Genomic DNA, 21,495 nt, shown 5'->3' on the forward strand with positions numbered 1-21,495 from the left:
CTTTCCTTTCCTTTCCTTTCCTTTCCTTTCCTTTCCTTTCCTTTCCTCTTTTCTTACCTTTTCTTTTTTTTGAGAGAGAGAGAGAGAGAGAGAGAGAGAGAGAGAGAGAGAGAGAGAGAGAATCCTAAGCAGGTTCCACACTTAGCACAAAGACCAAATTGGAGCTCAATCCCACGAACCGTGAGATCATGACCTGAGCTGAAATCAAGAGTCGTTGCTTAACTGACTGAGCCACCCATGCTCCCCCCTAAATAATTTTTTTAAAATTTCTGTACACAAAGGTTCACTGTTTGTGCTCTAAAGTTCAGTGGGTTTTTACAAATGCATCATGTTATATAGCCACATTTCCAGTATCATGCAGGATAGTTTCACCTCCCTAAAAATTCACCTTTGCCTGATTCAGTTTTATTTTGAAAAAGTTTGAATAAACAAATATAGAAACCAAACTAACATACAACTGGTGACACTTTGTCAAGAATTTGTTTTAACTTTTTGTCGTACTTGTTTCATATTTTTTAAATAAAATAAATTAAAAAAATAATGTCATTTTGCACTTCTTTCTAATTTCATTTCTCTTCCTCCTAACCCAACAGCAGTTACTGTTATAATTGCAGTCTTTCTAGTTCATGATTTTATACTTTATTAGATATATATGTGACACTAAATAATAAATACTATAGTTCTGTGTGGTCTAGACACTTTTACGTAAATGACACTTTCTAAAAGGTGCTTATTTTGCTGTCAATACTGTGCTCCTAAGATCCATCTGTGGTTTATAATTTTTGGGCTTGAATGGCCTTATAGTGTTAGTTATGTGAATATGCCATATTTTATTAATTTGTTTTTCTATTAATGGACATTTAGATTGGGTTTTCTTTTTTGCTATTTCATATGCTGCATGAACATCCCTGTACATGTCTCTTCATGCACATGTGTAAGAACTTTCTTAGAGTATACAGTGGGAAGTGAAATTGCTGGGTCATGTGGCATGTACATTTTCTATTTTACTAGAAACGGCTGGTTTGTCTCCATTGTGGTTCTACTAGTTTTCCCACATCGTTGACATTTGTTGGAATTGCCAACTCTACATTTCTGCTAATCTGGTGGGTGTGAAAAGTTGCCTTTCCCAGACGTTCAGTGGTTATGGAACCAATCAACTCACTATCTGGGCAACTAGGAACACATTTGACAGAAGTTTGGGTCTTTACACTAGAGATCATTTGCTGGTTTTTACTAACCTTTCATTTTATTTCCAAAGGTGTCTGCTTATCCAGGATGTACGAAGTTGTTTTGGAATCCAACTTCACCCAAATTCTCTGTTCCAGTATCTGTTATGAAGGAAATTCTATATCCAAAATATGAGGTAACACACTGAATGACTTTTCTCTCTTTTTTTGGTTGTTTAATAATTAAATTGTATAATTGATTATGACATTAAATTTTACTGGACAGTTGCTCTGTAAATTGTCAGACAACTGTTGCCATAATTAAGACTGATTGGATGGTCTTATAGTGTTGTACTTATCCATGTCACTCTAGCCAGTCAATAAGATTATTCTGCTTTTTTTTAATGTTTATTTATTTTTGAGAGAGAGAGTACAGGCTGGGGAGGGACAGAGAGAGAGGGAGACAGAAGACCTGAAGCTGGTTCTGTGCTGACAGCAGACAGTGCAATGCAGGGCTCAAACTCTCAAACCGTGAGACGACCTGAGCGAAGTCAGAGGCTTAACTGACTGAGCCACCCAGGAGTCCCTATTCTGTTTTCTTTTTGAATAAATATTTTATTCGACCAAGTTTCCAAGATATAGAACTACTTGGGTTGTTTAAAAGATCTTCATGTCATTTTCATTTACTTTTTAAAGTGTACTTTTAGGGGCTCCTGGGTGGCTCAGTCAGTTAAGCGTCCGACTTTCAGCTCAGGTCACGATCTCGCGGTCTGTGAGTTCGAGCCCCGCGTCGGGCTCTGGGCTGATGGCTCAGAGCCTGAAGCCTGCTTCCGATTCTGTGTCTCCCTCTCTTTCTGCCCCTCCCCCATACATGCTCTGTCTCTCTCTCTGTCTCAAAAATAAATAAACGTTAAAAAAAATTTTTTTAAGTGTACTTTTAGTTAATTTAATGCCACCCAATAGAGTTCTCTTTTCTCTTCTTCCCTTAAAGAGTGTTTGTTTGCTCTCACAGTATGTTATACTGATTATTTTATTTTATTAATTTTTTTTCAACGTTTATTTTTATTTTTGGGACAGAGAGAGAGAGAGAGACAGAGCATGAACGGGGTGGGGGGGGGGCAGAGAGAGAGGGAGACACAGAATCGGAAACAGGCTCCAGGCTCTGAGCCATCAGCCCAGAGCCCGACGCGGGGCTCGAACTCACGGACCGCGAGATCGTGACCTGGCTGAAGTCGGACGCTTAACCGACTGTGCCACCCAGGCGCCCCAATATACTGATTATTTTAAAAATTAGAAAAGTCAAGAGAAGAAAGCCCAATGCAACTATTATTCTTCTCCCTCAAGACAATTACTACCTGTTTTTTGGTCCATTTTCTTTCATTCTCAAAAATCCTTCATCTTCCTTCTTTTCTTCTACTTTTCTCCCCTTTTCTCCTTTCTTTTTATTTTTTTCCTTTTAAAACAGTTCTGTGGTTAACATTATTGTGCTTAAATTTTTAATAGTATTTAGGATTATTTTATTTCCATGGTATTTGGGGCAGCTTACTAAAACTCAGATCATGATAAAACAAAAAATTGAAGAAATCATAGGGAGAGCATAAGAAGGGTATATTACCCTTCTTGTGTAATAGAGGTAAAATTAAATAAAAAATTCTGTCCACACATGATGTTGCATGAAATAGAATAATCAGTTTACCACTTAGCTTCCCTGCAACCAAGACAGGGATGGAATTGCATTCATATTGGATCTATTCTGAATGTTAATATTGAAACATCTTTACATGTTTTAGATTACTTGGTTAAATATTATGTTGAATTCTGTAAGGCAATACTTTATTTTTAATGTATACTCATGGTGAAATATGTATGAAATGTCTTTTTTTCTTTGTTGCATTCTCCCATCAGGTTTATTCTTGCTTCATGAAGTTAATTGGGTAGGAATTCATTTTTTTAAAAATATTCTGAAACTGATATAGCATAAAATAATCTAGAAAATTTGGAAGAACTCAGTGGAAACATCTGAACCATTTGGGAAAGTAATTGTTTGACAATTAGAATTTTTTCTTTTCTATAATATTATACTGTATATTAACTAACTGGAATTTAAATAAAAACTTAAAAAAAAAGAAAAGTCCTATGCTTATTATCTCATTGAAACTACACTGAATATAATATGTTTTCAAGTAACATCTTCCTTAATTAAGATGTGTTTACAAACATGTATAAAAGAATATTGGAATAAATGTGTGCTTAAGTCATTGAAAACAGAGAAGTTTTTCTTTTCTAATTTTTGGGTTGTTCACTTTTTTTTATTCATTTTAATTTATTTTTTATTTTAATTCCAGTATAGTTAACACACAGGGTTTTATTAGTTTCAAGTGTAAAATATAGTGATTTAACAATTCTGTACATTACCCAGTGCTCATTATGATAAGTGTACTCTTTAATCCCCATCACCTATTTCACCCATCCCCCCACGTACCTCCCCTCTGGTAACCATCAGTTTGTTCTCTATAGCTAAGAGTCTGTTTCTTGGTTTCTCTCTCTCTTTTTCCCTTTGTTTGTTTTATTTCTTAAATTGTACATATGAGTGGAAGAACATGGTATTTGTCTTTCTTTGACCGACTTATTTCACTTAGCATTATGCTCTGTAGCTCCATTCTTGTTGTTGCAAGTGGCGAGATTTTGTTCTTTTTTATGGCTGTGTAATATTCCATTGTATATATATACCATCTCTTCTTTATCTATCCGTCAATGGACACTTGGGCTTTTTCTGTAAATTGGCTATTGTAGATAATCCTGCACTAAACATAGAGGTTCATATATTTTTCTGAATTAGTGTTTTCATATTCTTAAGTCCAGTAGTGGAATTACTGGATCATATTGTAATTCTGTTTTCAATTTTTTAAAAGTAATGTCTACATCCACTGGAGGCTCAAACTCACTATGCCAAGATCAAGCGTTTGCTGCTATACCAACTGAGCCAGCCAGGCATGCCTCTCTTTTTAGTTTTTTGAGAAACCTCCATACTGTTTTCCATAGTGACTGCACCAGTTTGCATACACTCCAATAGTGCACAAGGGTTCCTTGTTCTTGGGTTGTTCAATGATAAGTATTTTTTCTTGAGTCATTTCGTTCTTACAGAAAGCCAACTGTTTGATTGAGATGTATAAATTATATGTGGCGTATGAATATGCTGTCTCTTCAGGGTTAATCTTTATTTCTTTTTTTTAAATGTTTATTTATTTTGAGAGACACAAGGAGAGGGAGCAGAGAGGGGGAAGAGACAGAGAATCCCAAGAAGGCTTCACACCCAGCACAGAGCTCATGGCTGTGAGATCATAACCTGAGCCCAAATCAAGTAGGACGCTTAACCGTTTCTTTCTTTTTTTAAATTTTTTAAATGTTTATTTATTTTTGACAGAGAGAGAGAGAGAGAGATAGAGCATGAGCAGGGGAGGGGCAGAGAGAGAGGGAGACACAGAATCTGAAGCAGGCTCCAGGCTCTGAGCTGTCAGCACAGAGCCCAACGTGGGGCTCGAACTCACAGACCGTGAGATCATGAGCCGAAGTCAGTTGCTCAACCGACTGAGCCACCCAGGCACCCCTATGCTTAACCATTTCTAATGGTTAATCTTTATTTCTAATGTTGCATCCCTTTCTTTCCCATTCCTAATCATATTTTTGAGAATTTTTTCTTTCTAAGAATATTTTTTAAATGAGTTTATTTTATCTTTTCTCATTTGTTTTCTTTTTTTTTTTTTTAATTTTTTTTAACGTTTATTTATTTTTGAGACAGAGAGAGACAGAGCATGAACGGGGGAGGGTCAGAGAGAGAGAGAGACACAGAATCTGAAACAGGCTCCAGGCTCTGAGCAGTCAGCACAGATCCCGATGCAGGACTCGAACTCACAGACAGTGAGATCATGACCTGAGCCGAAGTCAGACGCTTAACAGACTGAGCCACCCAGGCGCCCCATTCTCATTTGTTTTCAATTACAAATGCTTTAGTCTCTACTTCTCAAATTACTATACTCACACCAGTATCAAATCATACCTTTAATTTTTTTTTTTTTTTTAGCAAGGTTTATAGTACAGGATCCCCTAGCTGTTAGATTTTTCTACACTTCCAGATTAATTCAATTTTTGCCGCTCTGAATTTTTATATTCAGAAGTATATTCTTCATATACTTCTATTTTTGAAAATTTTTTGGTTGTTGGCTTCCTGCTTTCTATAGAAGGTTGACATTTCTATTTGGGCATTTTTCTAATTTCTTGTGTTGATTTATAATTGAATGAATATCTTTATCTTTCTTAAGTAATATAAGTACTTCATGAATTTTCTTCTATGTAAGATTTTGATCTCATTTCATAAATTTTTATAGTGTGTTCATTTATTTTCTAAATAATTTGTATTGCCATTTTCATTCTGTTTTTGATACATGATTTATGTGGGAAAGTGTTTTTAGAACTGTTCTGACTTGGCATTATTTTAATTTTATTCTTTATCCTTATTAACATAGTAAAATATATTCTTTAGAATATCAGTGTCTTGGAATTTATTGGTATTTGCTTGGTGGTATCCTACATATCCCAATATTGTCTATTAATTCAATGGTATTCTAAGTTGTGACCATTTTGTGGCAGCACTAAGCAGAGCACAGGCTTTCCAATCCATCTTGGATTTGAATGCCACTCACTTCCTGGATAATCTTTAGTTTCCACAAGTCTCGTTTTTGTTTTTTTGTTTTTGTTTTTTTGGGTTTTTTTTTTTGTATGTAAAGTGGGTGTTCTGAGAATTTAATGAGAGGTTGTAGCATATTGCCTAATGAAAAGTCAGTGCTCAGTTAACAATAGATATAGTTGTTACATTGTTATATTAGTCCATTCTTCTGTGGCATATTTCTTTTACTTGATTTAAAAAACACTCTTGAAGATTTTTTATTGCAGTTGTTTTAATCTATTTCTTCATGTGTTACCAGTAGTTTTTATTTACTTTTTGCAATTAGAAGCTGTTTTATCTTTATTATGAATTTAGCAATGTTTTACCTTTCTTATGAATTCTGTCTCAATTTTAAATGGTCTACTTTGGCTTTTTTAATGCTGGAATTCTACTGTAATATGGCCATCCCTGTGTTCTTTTCTGTTTGTATTAAGGAGTATTTTCATTTTGATCCTTGTTCTTTTTTATTTTTTTAAATTTTTGCTTTGTTTCAGACGAACCACGTAAGTAGTATATGGTTAATTTGGTCTTGCTGGTATTATTATTGTTGTTACTCTGTGGTTTCTGTCTTTTAAAAATCTTCTATCTTGTTTTTTTTTTTGTTAAACCACCATTGTTTCCTTTAGCAATTTTATTGTTTTTTGCTGTTCTGAGTAACAAGGCCAATTAAAATTATTTAAGAACTTGCACGATAGTGGGTGAATACTTTCGTGCAGAAAAAAGTCAAATGATACAGCTGTGTATGGCAAAAAGGTCACTCCCCACCTTGAATGCTGTTCTTTCCTGGATCTCTTCTCTCTGAAGTTAACAATTATAAACTACATTGTGTGTATCCTTTCAAACACGTTCATTTTCATTTATGTAATGCAAATATATGCAAATTAATGTTTTTCCGTGTGTGGAATCACATAATCTATATTCTTCATCTTGATTATTTTGCTTAAAACATGCTTCTGTTGATTCTCATTTATTGAGTATTTACTATGAGCCAGACACTGTGCCAGGCACCTCTCCTGTATTATTTCATTTGACCTTCCTATGAACCCAAAGAGAAAGGTACTAATTATGTCTTCATTCAAAAAAATATCCCTCGTTTCCCATCTGTTCCCTTACCCTTTTCCTTACCTCTTTCTGGTGCTGATAGCTACTAACCCCGTTTAGAAGGGCATATTAATTATCCGTTGCTGCAGATCAAATTATCCCAAAATGTAGCAGCTTAAAACGACAAACTATTACTATCTCACACAGTTTCTGAGGGTCTGGAATCCACTGTTTCTGGCCTAACTGGAAGGTTCTGGCTCAAGATCTGTCATGTTGTTTGAGTGAGGATCTCAGCTGAGGCTGCATCAAAAAAACAAAAGCAAAAACAAAAACAAAACACAAAAACCAAAAACCAAAACAAAGACAACCCCTTCCCTACAAACCACACTTGCACATATATCTTTGTAAATTTTTCTATTTGGAATTCCCAAAGTATATGTATAATTTAAATCTTGGAAGATTGATGTGTATATTTGCATTTCCTTAAGTGTAGTCTAAACTTTTAATTTATTTCAGAAGATAATATTTTGGGGGGAAATATGTGATGGATGAGCTAAAACAAGAAAGTTCATAACATAAAGGATACAAAAGATTGCCTTAATGTAAAACATTGGTAAATATTAATTTGCAAAAATAGGCATGGCATCCATGAAAATGTGATGCTTACATCTCCTTCAAGAGAATCCATTGACATAAGCATACATGACCGCCAGCCTCCAGCTGCTGTCCTGTAGATCCATCAGGGCATTTGCATCAAGGCCATTTTTCCTCTGGGCTGCTCCTAGCCAGTGGCTGAACACAAGGGGTTTGCTAGTGTTGACCCCATTCCTGCTTGATGGAGGGTTGTTTTCACAGGAAGCGTTGGCTCCAGAACTTTCCATCTGCCTGGCTCAGAACTGCTCTGTGATCTGAGGCTCTTGCTACTCACTCCTTCCTCTCTCTTCCTCTTTCACAGGTGTCAGACTGCATCATGGTCTGAAGGCTTCTTACTGCTCCCTCTCTCTGTGTCTTCCACTGGTCGTATCTGCTTCTAACTGAACTAACACAGCTGGGAGGTAATAGGAATACTATGTAATATTACTGCAATATACTGTAATGAGTACAAACACAAACTCTGTGTTTATAAAGGAGGGGCATGTATTTTTCTGTCTTTGTATTTAGAAAATGTGAATAGAAGGAATTGAGAGTAGGCAGAATTGTTGGAACAGAAGTAAGAATTGTAGCAAGATTGGTTTGTAACCAGGACTGGTTACAACTGGTGATGATGGAGTAACCTGTTAGAAAGGTGGTCCAAAAGCATATCAGTGCTGATGGTTGTTCACACCAATGACTAGAAGAAAAAGGATCCAGGAGGACTTTCTGACACAAAAAGATGGCCTAGGACACTTTCCATACATCGCAACTGGAATCAGACCTTTGTTCAAAGAATCCTTGTTCCTTTGAATGGGAAATGGTATTTAGATACAAAGGTCTGTGTGCCCTACTTTTTAAAGGTGTATTTAACATGTTTATATATATATTATGATTACTGATATTTTTTTGTTTTATTCTACCATATACTTTGTGTTTTTTATTGACTCTGCGTTTATTTCTTCTTTTATTCCTTTTCCTAAATTTATCTTTTTGTTAATTTTTTTTTAAAAAGTCAGTGGTCTGGATATAATATATTCTGGTTTTATTTTTACTTTTTCTATTTCAAAAAATTGTGTTTTATCATCCCTATTTTGGAAGTAAGTGTACTGTTTCTTATTCTTTTTTTTTTTTTTTAAATTTTTTTTTCAACGTTTATTTATTTTTGGGACAGAGAGAGACAGAGCATGAACGGGGGAGGGGCAGAGAGAGAGGGAGACACAGAATCGGAAACAGGCTCCAGGCTCTGAGCCATCAGCCCAGAGCCCGACGCGGGGCTCGAACTCACGGACCGCGAGATCGTGACCTGACTGAAGTCGGACGCTTAACCGACTGCGCCACCCAGGCGCCCCTACTGTTTCTTATTCTTATGGTGATTTCCCTCGACAGACATCTTTAACTTATCAAGATCTGATGTTGATCAATACCTTTATACTCTTTATACTCTTCCAGGAAAATTCAGTGACTTTAAAACCTTTCAATTCCATTTACCCCCTTTTGACTTAGTATGTTTTTACTTTCATATTTTATTAGATATTTATCTTCTAAAACCCTCAAAACATTGTTATTAATATTTTATAAAATATAATTATCTCTCTCTTCTTTTCTTTTTTCTTTCCTTTTCTTTCTTTCTTTCTTTCTTTCTTTCTTTCTTTCTTTTTCTCTCTCTAGTATCTCAGATCTTTCTGTCTGGCATCATTCTACCTTTTGCCTAAAATATATCCTTTAGAATTTGCTTTAAGGCAAGTGGGAGTTCCATAGTTGGTGAAAATCTTGTTTTTTCTTTGTTTAAAATGTCTTTATATTAGCTCATTGTTGAGAGAGATTATACTTGGGTATGATGTATTTTGCAGATATATTCTTTTAGTACACTAATGATGTTCTACTATTTTCTGGCATCCACTATTGCTGTTGAGAAATGGGTCTTAAATGTGAATTTTTTGAGGGTGATCAACTCCTTGCTTCCTCCCAAAGTGGCTACTTTTAAGTTTTTCTCTTTTTTCCCCCCTATTTTCAAAATGGTGTGTCTAGGGGCAGATTTCTTTTTATTTATGCTTTGGAATCTCTGGGATTTTTGAATGCATACTTTGATGTCTTTCATCAACTATGGAGAATTTTTAGTTATGACTTCTTCAAATATTGCCTCTGTCCATTCTTTCTTTCATTTTCTGGGATTTTAATCATACATATTAACTTCTTTTTTTTTTTTTTTTCTCTTGATGCTGGATTCCGGGTAATTTCCCTTCTGGTCTATCTTATAGTTCAAGTTCATAAATTCTTTCTTCAGTTGTGTCTAAGATACTGTTAAACTTGTTTACTGTATTTTTAAATTTGTTTTTTTGTTTTTCTTTTTAGAATATTTATTTTTTTCCCAAATCTGTTATGTTCTAGTGTTTTATTTCTTTGTGTACCTATCTTTAAATGTTTATTATTGTATTTAAAATGTTATTTTTAGGAAACGTTTGAGACTAACAATGGCATTTCTTTTCTCCAGTGAAACTTCTTGTCAGAAGTTAGCCCTCAGAAATAGTTTTAGTCTAAAGTTGAGGCTTGAATTTCTTTGACCACCCTTGTGATAGAACTGAGGCTGAAAGTCTACACAAAGGTTACTTACTACCATTCTTTTTTGAAAAAGAGGTTTAAAATTTTTATTTTATTTTGGGGCGCCTGGGTGGCTCAGTCGGTTAAGCATCCGACTTCGGCTCAGGTCACGATCTCGCGGCCCATGATTTTGAGCCCCGCGTCAGGCTCTGTGCTGACAGCTCAGAGCCTGGAGCCTGTTTCCGATTCTGTGTCTCCCTCTCTCTCTGACCCTCCCCCGTTCATGCTCTGTCTCTCTCTGTCCCCAAAATAAATAAACGTTGAAAAAAAAAATAAACGTTAAAAAAAAAATTGAAAAAAAAACTTTTATTTTATTTTATTTTATTTTATTTTATTTTATTTTATTTTAGTAGGCTCCATGCCCAATGTGAGGTTTGAACTCAGGACCCTGAGATCAAGAGTCACATTCTCTACTGACTGAGCCCGCCGGGCACCCATGCTTCTTTTCACTTTAAATCTGAGCATGTAGCATCTCCTGTAGCCTTGGATACTTGTATATTTTGTATATGTACAATATTATACAGTGTATTACATTTGTGTATAAATAAATAAATAAATAAATAATCTATAAATAAATCAAGTTCCATAACTTAGGTAAGTTCTGGGCTTCAATTTCTATCACCCTTGCCCCAAGAATTCGTCAATCTGTAACTCAGACTTGCAGCTGCTTTGGCAAGTATCATAACAAAAGCATCTTGAATACTGGGCTTACTTTTCCAGGTTCTTGCCTTTTCTTAGATTTTGGCCCAGTATCTGTTCATCATCATGTTAGCTTTTTGATGCTTTGAAGATTGTGTTTTTCATACTACAAGTAGCTTTCTTAGTTTTCCTCAGCAGAATTATCTAGCCTGCCATAATTAGAAGCAGACTCATAATTGACTTTTCAGATAGCAAAACTGTTTCCATTTCTATCTGCATCCCAGCTATTATTGGATGCATACAAGTTTTAGCAATACCTCTGGAGTAGAGCAATAACTCCGGAGTTACATCAGGTATCATATAAGCAATACTTGCTCTCTCAAGACACATTGGTTTGGCTAATATCTTGTCAGGTTCCAATATATGAACCATGTTCTCTTTTTAAAAAGCAACCATTTATTATTAGTAAGTTTTGCTGTTTTGATATCTGTAAAATACAGTATTATGGTTTTTGTCTTTTGTTATTGTTAAAAGAATTTTCTTAAATATATAATAGCTGCTATTCCATCATATTTTGTGTAAGCATATGACAAAATAGTTCCAATAGTTCCAATAGTTCCTTGTATATCACATAGTTTGTCTTTGAAGAGTAATGGTGACCCCAGGTAGCCTTCTGCTATGTTTAGTAATTCTCTTAGCTTATACTGTGCTATAGCTATGTTATAAAAATACACTAGAAGATAAATAAAAATCAGTGCTGGTAATTCCTAAATTACCCATAGCCTTCTCCATATCTGTTCCATTCTCAGTGATAATTTCCTGGTAGTTTTAAAAGCTTAATTTCCTATTGAATACATATTGTTTGATTTTGAAATGTTAGTTGTTTGAGACCTAAAAATTTCAGCAAAGTAGCAGTATGATTTAACTCATGACTACACCAGGCTGTCAAACTTAGATCTTCTAGTTGTTTCTATATATCCAAATCACTGATTATAATATAGAAGAATAACACACTTAATAATAATTTACCCTTACAACAATAAGTATACATATATAACTTAGTTGATGGAAAGGGTTTGAATTGTAAAGCATTTAAGGAGCTTTCCATCCCAGTAAAAATTTAGAATGCTTACTTATATCTGACAGAGAATAGTCATATACTGACAGTAAATCCAAATAATATCTTATTCATAATTCTGATATTGGCATATTAAATAGATTCAATGCTAACCTATGGGATCACAGTATCATTGATTGCTCCTGAGATTAGTACTGCCAGAAGTAAAGTAAAAGAATCTGTTTGGCCAATGGCCAACACAGAAGCCAAATTGTGGGTTTTGGCCAAATATTATGGCTGTAGCTGGACTTCTAATATGTCTGTGGTAAACGTTTTCTGTACTTCTACATTTTCCATACATTTGGTAATAATGTTGTATTATGACATAACGGTAATCAAAGGTTTTTAAAAGTACTCCACTATATAACTTAAAACTGTTATCTTTTTATAACAGAGTGTTCAAGCAAGCAAAATTTTAACTGAGAAATTTTCATCTGAAAGCAAGGAAAGTGTCGCTTTAAATCGGCATAGCAGAAGTTCTAGGGTACGTGTGATTTTTATTTTAAATTGTGGGTTGGTTGCTTTATCTGCCTACAGCTCAGATATGATTTCTAGTAGTTCTGGAAATTATTTGTTGGTGCTTCCTTAGTCTGGGAAATGCCTCAGAACATTCATTACTGGTATCTTTGCTGAGGACACACTTTCTTTTTCAAATGTGTTGTCTTTGTGACACTCAGAAGATGTTATTTACTGATCAATAGCAGAATGTCTGCTATGAATTTTCTTAAAACTTTGAAAATTTCCATGGGGCGCCTGGGTGGCGCAGTCGGTTAAGCGTCCGACTTCAGCCAGGTCACCATCTCGCGGTCTGGGAGTTCGAGCCCCGCGTCAGGCTCTGGGCTGATGGCTCAGAGCCTGGAGCCTGTTTCCGATTCTGTGTCTCCCTCTCTCTCTGCCCCTCCCCCGTTCATGCTCTGTCTCTCTCTGTCCCAAAAATAAATAAACGTTGAAAAAAAAATTTAAAAAAAACTTTGAAAATTTCCAGTCTTAACACTCATTTATCACTTCTTGCCTAGGTCTTAAATGATTAAAGAAACATGTTTGTGAATGTTTTGACCAAATGGGGGCATTGGTTATGGCCATGAAACAGTAAAACTGAATTCTCTAAATGGTGATTAGACTCATGCTTATGGCTTTGTTATCACTGTAGTGTATACAAGTAAACTAATTAAATAATATACATAATTGGATAGAAAAGAGACAATGATTGAGAGAAACTAAGAGAAGAAGAAAGGTATAAACTATACATAACTGGTTTAATAAATGCCCTTCACTTTATGGGGGACAAACAAGAAACAGTTTTATTTTTCTTTCATTAGTGCCTTCAGCCCTCTGCTCCTTGATGATATCTTGGGATGCTGAATGACACATAGTGGAAAGTCTTGGTGCCTTGGGACAAATATAATCCTATTCTGGTCAGTTAACTAGGTTAAAGATATGTCTATGACTCCTCCTTTATCCCCCATACAGTTAGGTAATACTTTTTTTTTTTTTTTGGAGGGGATAATGTTAATATAGATCACTTTTTTGCTATTTTCCTTATAGCACTTACTAAATATTTGTCCATATGTATGTTTGATCATTTTATTCCTCACCAGCCTGGGGTCATAGCACTCTTCTTCACTCTTTTATCCGTATCACCTAGAGCAGTGACCATCACATAAAGAATAATTGAACCAGTGAACGTCACCTTCTAGTTTGGAGTGCCACGTGCACTTTCTAGACTATGTTAGTAGCACTATGTACACCTGCCTGTCAGCTATTCCCAGTTTTAGTAGCTGCTTCTTCCTCCATCCTCCTACTGCCTTCTACTTTATTCTTTCTTTTTTTAATTTTTACATGTGTATTTATTTTTGAGAGGGAGATATACAGAGCATGAGCAGGGGAGGGGCAGAGAGAAAGGGAGACACAGAATCTGTAGCAGGCTCCAGGCTCCGAGCTGTCAGCACAGAGCCCAACAGCGGGACTTGAACCAATGAACCATGAGATCATGACCCGAGCTAAAGATGGACAGTTGACCGACTGAGCCACCCAGGTGCTCCACCTGCTATATTCTTAAAACAAGTAGGATTATGTCACTCATGTCTCAAACTGAGTAACTCCACCTAACAAATAAAGTCAGAGTACTTCATTAAGGCTCACAACCTGGCCTCAACCAGACTTTCTAGCTTACCTCCCATTATGTTTCTGCTTTTATGTGGTCTGCCTGCACCAGAGTCCTTGGTGACTCCCCCATGCCCCTGCTGCATTCTCTGTGCTTGTTTAGGCTGTTCCCTTGGCCTGGGATAGTCTCAACTCCAGCTCAGTCTATGGGAATGTTGCCACCTTTCACAGGCCAGCCCGCACTACCTCTTCCTGCCAGTATATCCAGGTCCCGTCCCCTTCAGAACTGACTCTGCCTATCTTGTGTTCTTTTTACACCAGATTCATTCATACCATCTGAAGTCAGGGCCACAGCTGCTTTGGATTACAGTTTTCTTTTCTTTATGTTTCTACCATTACATTGGTTGAGGATATGGAACATGTCATTTTTTTGTACTTTCTACACTATCTAGTATAGTAGTATTTCCCAACTCTTACAATATAATAGCTCTCACAGTAAGTGATGATATTTGTATGCTCCTGTGGAGTAAAAGGTTGAGGTTGCTCATGATAAGAGGTGACTGTTCAGGGGACAGTAGCTGCTTCAGGTCCTACTAGTGCAGCCTCAGTGTCAAGGGGATCAATGGCTCAGCATATTTACGGCACATTTATACACACTTGTGCCCCTTGCACCAACCAGAAAGCCTTGGTAAGTATTTGTTGTATTGTTGAATTTAAAAAAATAAGAGTTTCCATTATTTATACACTTTTCTAAATTAACTGATGGATTTTCAGTTCTGTTCCTCTCTGTGAAATCAGTGACTTCAAAGTCAGTCAGAATGCGTATTTTAATTAGCATTTCTGCATTTAATTAATTTACCTAAGCATTTATAATTATTCAATTGTCATATGATATTGTACTTTACCAAATAGTATCTATAGTCAATGCATATTTGTCATTTGATTATTTCAGTTTCTTTTCCTAAAAAAATCTGCATCATTTGAAAGTATCCAAAAATGTTTCAGCACACCATTTCCTCAATTAAAGGTATGATCATTTTTGGTTTTTATTATTCAAAAGAAATGCTTATATTTCTAGTAATAATCACTATTGATGCTTTTTTGATTTGCTTTCCTGAAATAGTATAGTGAGTTGATTCATTCAGAATTGATTAAAAGTTTGGATTTGAGTGTGTATTTGGTAGCCCCTGTAAAATTGTGGTTGGTGGTGCCAACACAGCTTTTCAACAGCTTTTGGAAGTATCTCATGTTCATAATTTGACTTTACTTGATATATTATAAGTCAAGCCATTATAATATTGACCTACATTTGCACTGGGCTCACAGTTTTAAAGCATTTTCATGAACACTAGTCCAGTCTGGTCTCAAGCTTCACAATATTCTGAGAGAAGTAAGGTGAGACAGATATTATCCTTATTTTATGTGTGAAAAAAACAAAGTTCAGAAAGTGATAAATGGCAGAGCTAGAAGTTAAACCCACACCGCCTCTTATTAAATGCAATGTACTTTCCTCTGCACGAAGAATGCACAGGCCTTTTGGAGTGGCTGGGTTTTGGTTTTTTTTTTTTTTTTTTAGTTAATTTATTTATTTTGATAAAGAGAGAAAGCACAATTGGGGGAGAGCAGAGAGAGAGGGAGAGCGAGAATCCCAAGCAGTCTCCATGCTGTCCATGCAGAACCCACAATGGAGCTTGATCTCACAACCTGGGGGATCATGACCTGAGCTCACTAAAACCAAGAATTGGATGCTTACCTGACTCAGCCACCCCGGTGCCCCTGGAGTGGCTGGTGCTTACCCTCAGTGGCGTTGACATCTAGCTTCAGCTTCTGTTTTTCTGTCTGAAATCTTAGAAATCTTTCTTGACCCTCCATGTTACTTGCTTGTAACTTGCTTTTAACTTGCGTAACATTAGCCTGCTTACTTTGTCATTTCTGACATTCTCTCTTCTTACTGACCTTTTGATTCCTCTGTTTTATATCTCTGTACAATCACACTATCCTTAGGATTTCTTTATTGGCATATAATTGACATATAACATTATATTAGTTTCAAGTATATAGCATTGTAATTCAATAACAGTATGTATTGCAAAATGATCACCACATCAAGTCTAGTTAACACAGTGATACATTTTTTACATGTGATGAGAACTTTTAAGATCTACTCTTAGCAACTTAAACATTTTTTTAATGTTTATTTATTATTTTGAGAAAGAGAGAGGGAGACAGAGTGCAAGCAGGGGATGGGCAGAGAGAGAGGGAGACACAGAATCCAAAGCAGGCTCCAGGCTCTAAGCTGTCTGCATAGAGCCCAATGCAGGGCTTGAATCCGCAAACTGTGAGATCATGACCTGACCTGAAGTCAGATGCTCAACTGACTGAGCCACCCAGGTGCTCCCAATTTAAAAAAAAATTTTTTTTTCAGCTTGTAAATACACAATACAGTATTTTAACCACAGTGACTATGCTGTATTACATCCCCAGGACTTATTTATTTTATAATGGAATTTTGTAACCTTTGACCGTCATCACCCATTTCATCCATCACCCAATCCTTGCCTCTGGCAACCAGCAATCTCTTTTCTGTATCTATGAGTTGTTGTTTTTAAGATTCCATGTATAAGTGAGATTATACAGTATTTATCTTTCTCTGACTTATTTATTTCGTTTACTTAGCATAATGCCCTGAAGTTCCATCCGTGTTGTTGCAAATGGCAGAATTTCCCTTTTTTTTTTTAAGTTTATTTATTTATTTTGAGAGGGGGAGGGGCAGGGACAGAGAGAGAGGGAGAGAAAGAATCCCAAGCAGGCTCCACATTGTCAGCACAGAGCCCAATGTGGGGCACGATCCCACAAACCATAAGATCATGACCTGAGCTGAAATCAAGAGTTGGACACAACTGACTGAGCCACCCAAACATCCTGAAGTTCCTTTTTTAATGACTGAATAATATCCCATTATATATATGCAAATATATATACATCACATTTTCTTATCCATTATTCCATTGATGGGCCCCTAGGTTGTTTCTATATCTTGGCTATTGTTACTAATGCTGCAAGGAATAAGGGAGTGAAGATAGCTCTTCAAGGTCCTGATTTCATTTCCTTTGGATATATGCCCAGAAGTGGGATTGGATCATATGGTAGTTCTATTTTTAATTTTTTGAGCAATCTCCATACTGTTTCCCTAGTGGCTGCACAAATTTACATTCTTATCAATACTGGACAAGGGTTCCCTTTTCCCTATAGCTTTACCAACACTTGATATCTCCTGTCTTTTTTATAATAGCCATTCTACCTCTTTATTTTTTGTGTATCTATCATAGGTTTTGGGTTTGCAGTTACCATGGGGTTCATATGTAACATCCAAAGTACATAGTAGTCTATATAAATTTGATGGTCATTTAAGTTCAAACACATTAAAAAAAAAAGAAAAAGAAAAAACATTGCTTTCTTTTTCTTTTCCCCTTCACTTGTCCCTTTTTACTCCCTCCTCCACATTTTATACATATGTTGTCATAGTTTACATCTTTTTATTAATAATTTTCTTATGTCTAACTGTGGCCATTTGTTTTCCACTTAAATCCCTTTAACATTTCTTGTAAGGATGGTTTAGTGGTCACAAACTCCTTTATCTTTTGTTCGTCTAGGAAAATCTTTATCTTTCCTTTAAATCTGAATAAGTTTGTCGGTATAGAGTATTCTTGGTTGTAGGTTTTTACTTTCAGCACTTTGAATATATTATGCTACTCCCTTCAGACCTGCAAAGTTTCTGCTGAATAATCACCTGAAAGCCTTATAGGTTTTTTTCTTACAGGTAAACTTTTTGTTTCTTCTTGCTGCTTTTATCTTCTCTTTATCTTTAACCTTTGACATTTTATTATTATTTAGAAAATTTTTTTAATGTTTATTTATTTTTGAGAGAAAGAGAACAGCAGAAGAGGGGCAGAGAGTGAGGGAGACACAGAACCTGAAGAAGGCTCTAAGCTCTTAGCTGTCAGCACAGAGCCTGACTGGGGTTTGAACTCTTGAACTGTGAGATCATGACCTGAGCCAAAGTCAGATGCTTAACTGACTGAGCCACCCAGGCACCCCTAACCTTTGACATTTTAATTATTATGTGCTGTGGTATGGACCTCCTTGGGTTCATCTTGTTTGGAACTCTGTGCTTCTTGGACTTGGAAGTCTTATTTCTTTCCCTAGGTTGGGGGACTTTTCAGTTATTATTTCTTCAAATAAGTTTTCTATGTTTTTCTCCTTCTCTTTATCTTCTGGGACCACTATAATGCAAATGTTTGCCCACTTGAGGTTATCCAAGAGATCCCTTAATCTATCCTCATTTTAAAAAATTCTTTTCTCATTTTACTGTTCAGCTTGTGTGCTTTTTATTACCCTGCCTTCCAGGTCACTGTTACGTTCTTCGACATCCTCTCATCTACTGTTGATTCCCTCTAGTATGTTTTTTATTTCTGTTCTTGTAGTCTTCAGTCCTGATTGGTTTTTTTTTTTATGTATTTTCTATCTCTTTATTGAATGTTTCACTGAGTTCTTCACTCTTTGGTCCATCCCAGTGAGTACTTTATGATTATTAATTTAAATTCTTTATCAGGCATATTGCTTATCTCTTTTTCATTTAGTTATTTTTCTGAGTTTTTTTCTTGTTCTTTCTTCTGGAGCATATTTCTGTTTCCCCATTTTCTTGACTTTCTGGATTTGTTTCTAGGTGGAATAGCTACTCCTCCTAAACTTGAAGGAATGGTCGCTCTTGTATATGGTGTCCCCTGTACAGACTGTGTGCTTGGCGACTTTTGCTGTCTGGTTGGAGCTGTGGCTGTAAATGCCAGTTGCTCTTTTAAACCGTGGCTTTTTACAGAGAGAAGAAAATAATAATAAAATAAAAGTAAAATAAAAAAGGAAAAAAGAAAAGAGAAAAGAAAGGAAAAAAGGGAGAAAGGAAAAGAAGAAAAAAGAAAAGAAAAAAAAAAACAAAATGGGGCACCTGGGTGGCTCAGCTGGTTAAGCATCCAACTTCAGCTCAGGTCATGATCTCAAGGTTCAACGTTCGTTGTTTTGAGTCCTGCATCCGGCTCTGTGCTGACAGCTCAGAGCCTGGAGCCTGCTTCAGATTCTGTGTCTCCCTCTCTCTCTGTCCCTCCCCTGCTCGTGCTTTGTCTCTCTTTGTCTCTCAAAAATAAATAAATGTTTAAAAAAAAGGAAAAAAACCCAAAGGGGCAAAAATAAAAACAAAACAAATAAAAAAAAAAAGACAAATAAAAAAACAATTAAAAAAATAACAACTATTGAAAAATAAAAACAGAAGAACTAAAACAACCAAAGAAAATTCCTGGTTTATTTTCTGTGCTCTAGTACCACAGGGACTGGTGTGGGCTTGTGGACCTTGGGATTGCAGTTCCTGGGATTGGCTAAGCTTGCAAGCTAACCTTGGGCTGGACCCTATTCTCGGCAAGGCTTTCAAGGTGAAGGGGGAGGGAGCATTCCTGCAGTTCCTTCCCTTTTAAACCTTGGCTCTTTTTTCTGTGCCCCGGCACACTGTGGGCTGGCATGGGCTTGCAGACCCTGGGCTTACTGAGGTCGTAAGCTTGCTGTGATGACTGGACCCACCAGTTATGGTATCCAGACCCTGATTCTATCTAGGCTTTTAAGGTGGAGAAGGACTGTAAACTGTGTTATCCTCTAGTTCCTCTGACCTGGAGAGCTTCCCAAAGCTCCTCCTCCATTTGGTCCAGTGTTGTCTCTTTTATATACTAGTTGCTCTTTTAAACTGTGGCTTTTTTTTTCTGTGCCTAAGGAAAGACAAATCTGTTCCCAGTTCCTCAGAACTATCCCTCTCCACTGCCGTGTACAGGATCAGGTGTGGGAGTTCCCTTTGTTTCCATGTCTTTGTCTGTCTTGCTGTTCTTTTTTGTCATTCTCTATCTTTGGTTGTTCAGAAGCTGTTCAGTTGGCCTTCAGTTCTTCAGGAGGAATTGTTGTGTGAATAGGTGTAATTTAGTGTGTTCTGTGGAGGAGGTGAGTTCAGGGTCTTGCTATATTGCCATCTCCATGGGAACTCCTCCCTATAATAGCCATTCTAACAGGTTTGAGGTGATATCTCATTGTAGTTTTGACTTGCATTTCCCTGATGATTACTGGCATTGAACATCTTTTTATGAACCCATTGGCCATTTGCATGTCTTTGGAAAAATCTCTATTTGGTTGCTCTGACCATTTTTTAATTGGATTTTGTTGTTGTTGCTATTGAGTTAAAAGAGCTTATTATACATTTTGGATATTGACCCCTTTTCAGATAGATGGATTGCAGATATTTTTTCCCATTTTGTAGGTTGGCTTTTCATTTTACTGATTGTTTATTTTGCTGTGCAGAAGCTTTCTAGTTTGATGTAGTCCCACTACTTGTTTATTTTTGCTTTTGTTGCTTGTACTTTTGGTATCATATTGAAAAAAGCATTACCAAGGCCAATATCAAATAGCTTTTCCCTATGTTTACTTCTAGTAGTTTTATAGTTTAAGAATTTAAATTGAAATCTTTAATTTGTTAGAGTTCATTGTTGTGAGTAGTGTGAGATAGGAAATTTCATTCTTTTGCATATGAATATCTAGTTTTCTTAGATCAATTGATTGAAGAGACTATCAGTTCCTCATTGAGTATTCTTGGCTTCTTTGTCAAATATTAGTTGACCATATATGCATGGGATATTTCTAGGTTCTTGATTCTATTCCAATGGTCTATGTGTTTGATTACTATTGTTTCTTAATGAATTTTGAAATCTGGAATTGTGAAATCTCCACCTTTGTTCTTTTTCAGGAATGCTTTGACTATTCAGGTTCTTTTCTGGTTCCATATGAATTTTAGGATTGTTTTATTTATTTCTTTGAAAAGTGACATTGGAATTTTGATAAGGATTATATTGAATCTATTAATGGTGTTGGTAGTATGGACATTTTAAAATACTAGTTTTCTGGTTTATGAGATAACCTTCACTTATTTGTGTCTTCTTCAATTTCTTTCATCATCGTATTATAATTTTCAGTATACAAATCCTTCACCTCTTTGAATGTATTTATTCCTACTTTTATTATTTTTGATGCTATTGTAAATGGAGTTTTAAAATTTATTTTTCCGATAATTCATTGCTAGTGTACAGAAATGCAACTGATTTCTGTGTGTTGATTTTGTAACCTACAGTTTTACCAAATTCAGTAATTAGTTCTGACAGTCTTTTGGTAGAGTCTTTAGAGTTTTGTCTGTATGTGATTATGTCATCTGCAAACAGAGACAGTTTTACTACTTTTTTTCTAATTTGGATACCTATTTTTCTTTCCTAATTTCCTTGGCTAAGATGTCCAGTACTATGTTAAGCAAAAGTGGCAAGAGTGAGTACCCTTGTCTTGTTCCTGATCTTAGCAGGAAAGTTTTCGATATGATATATCGATATGATATATATGATATA

General features: G+C 35.9%; 1 protein-coding gene across 1 annotated transcript in view; it reads left to right on the top strand.

Annotated features, from left to right (window-relative positions):
• TTC6 (tetratricopeptide repeat domain 6) overlaps window positions 1-21,495 on the top strand; it is a 209,369-nt gene that overhangs the window by 113,023 nt on the left and 74,851 nt on the right. Inside the window, exons 7-9 of the mRNA XM_040476984.1 lie at window positions 1,259-1,363; window positions 12,312-12,401; window positions 14,973-15,047. Coding sequence (XP_040332918.1) covers window positions 1,259-1,363; window positions 12,312-12,401; window positions 14,973-15,047 — 270 coding nt within the window. The remainder of the gene's footprint in view (window positions 1-1,258; window positions 1,364-12,311; window positions 12,402-14,972; window positions 15,048-21,495) is intronic.

This window comes from Herpailurus yagouaroundi, unplaced genomic scaffold, assembly GCF_014898765.1.
Source record: "Herpailurus yagouaroundi ecotype Mexico unplaced genomic scaffold, PumYag 141, whole genome shotgun sequence".
NCBI lineage: Eukaryota > Metazoa > Chordata > Mammalia > Carnivora > Felidae > Herpailurus > Herpailurus yagouaroundi.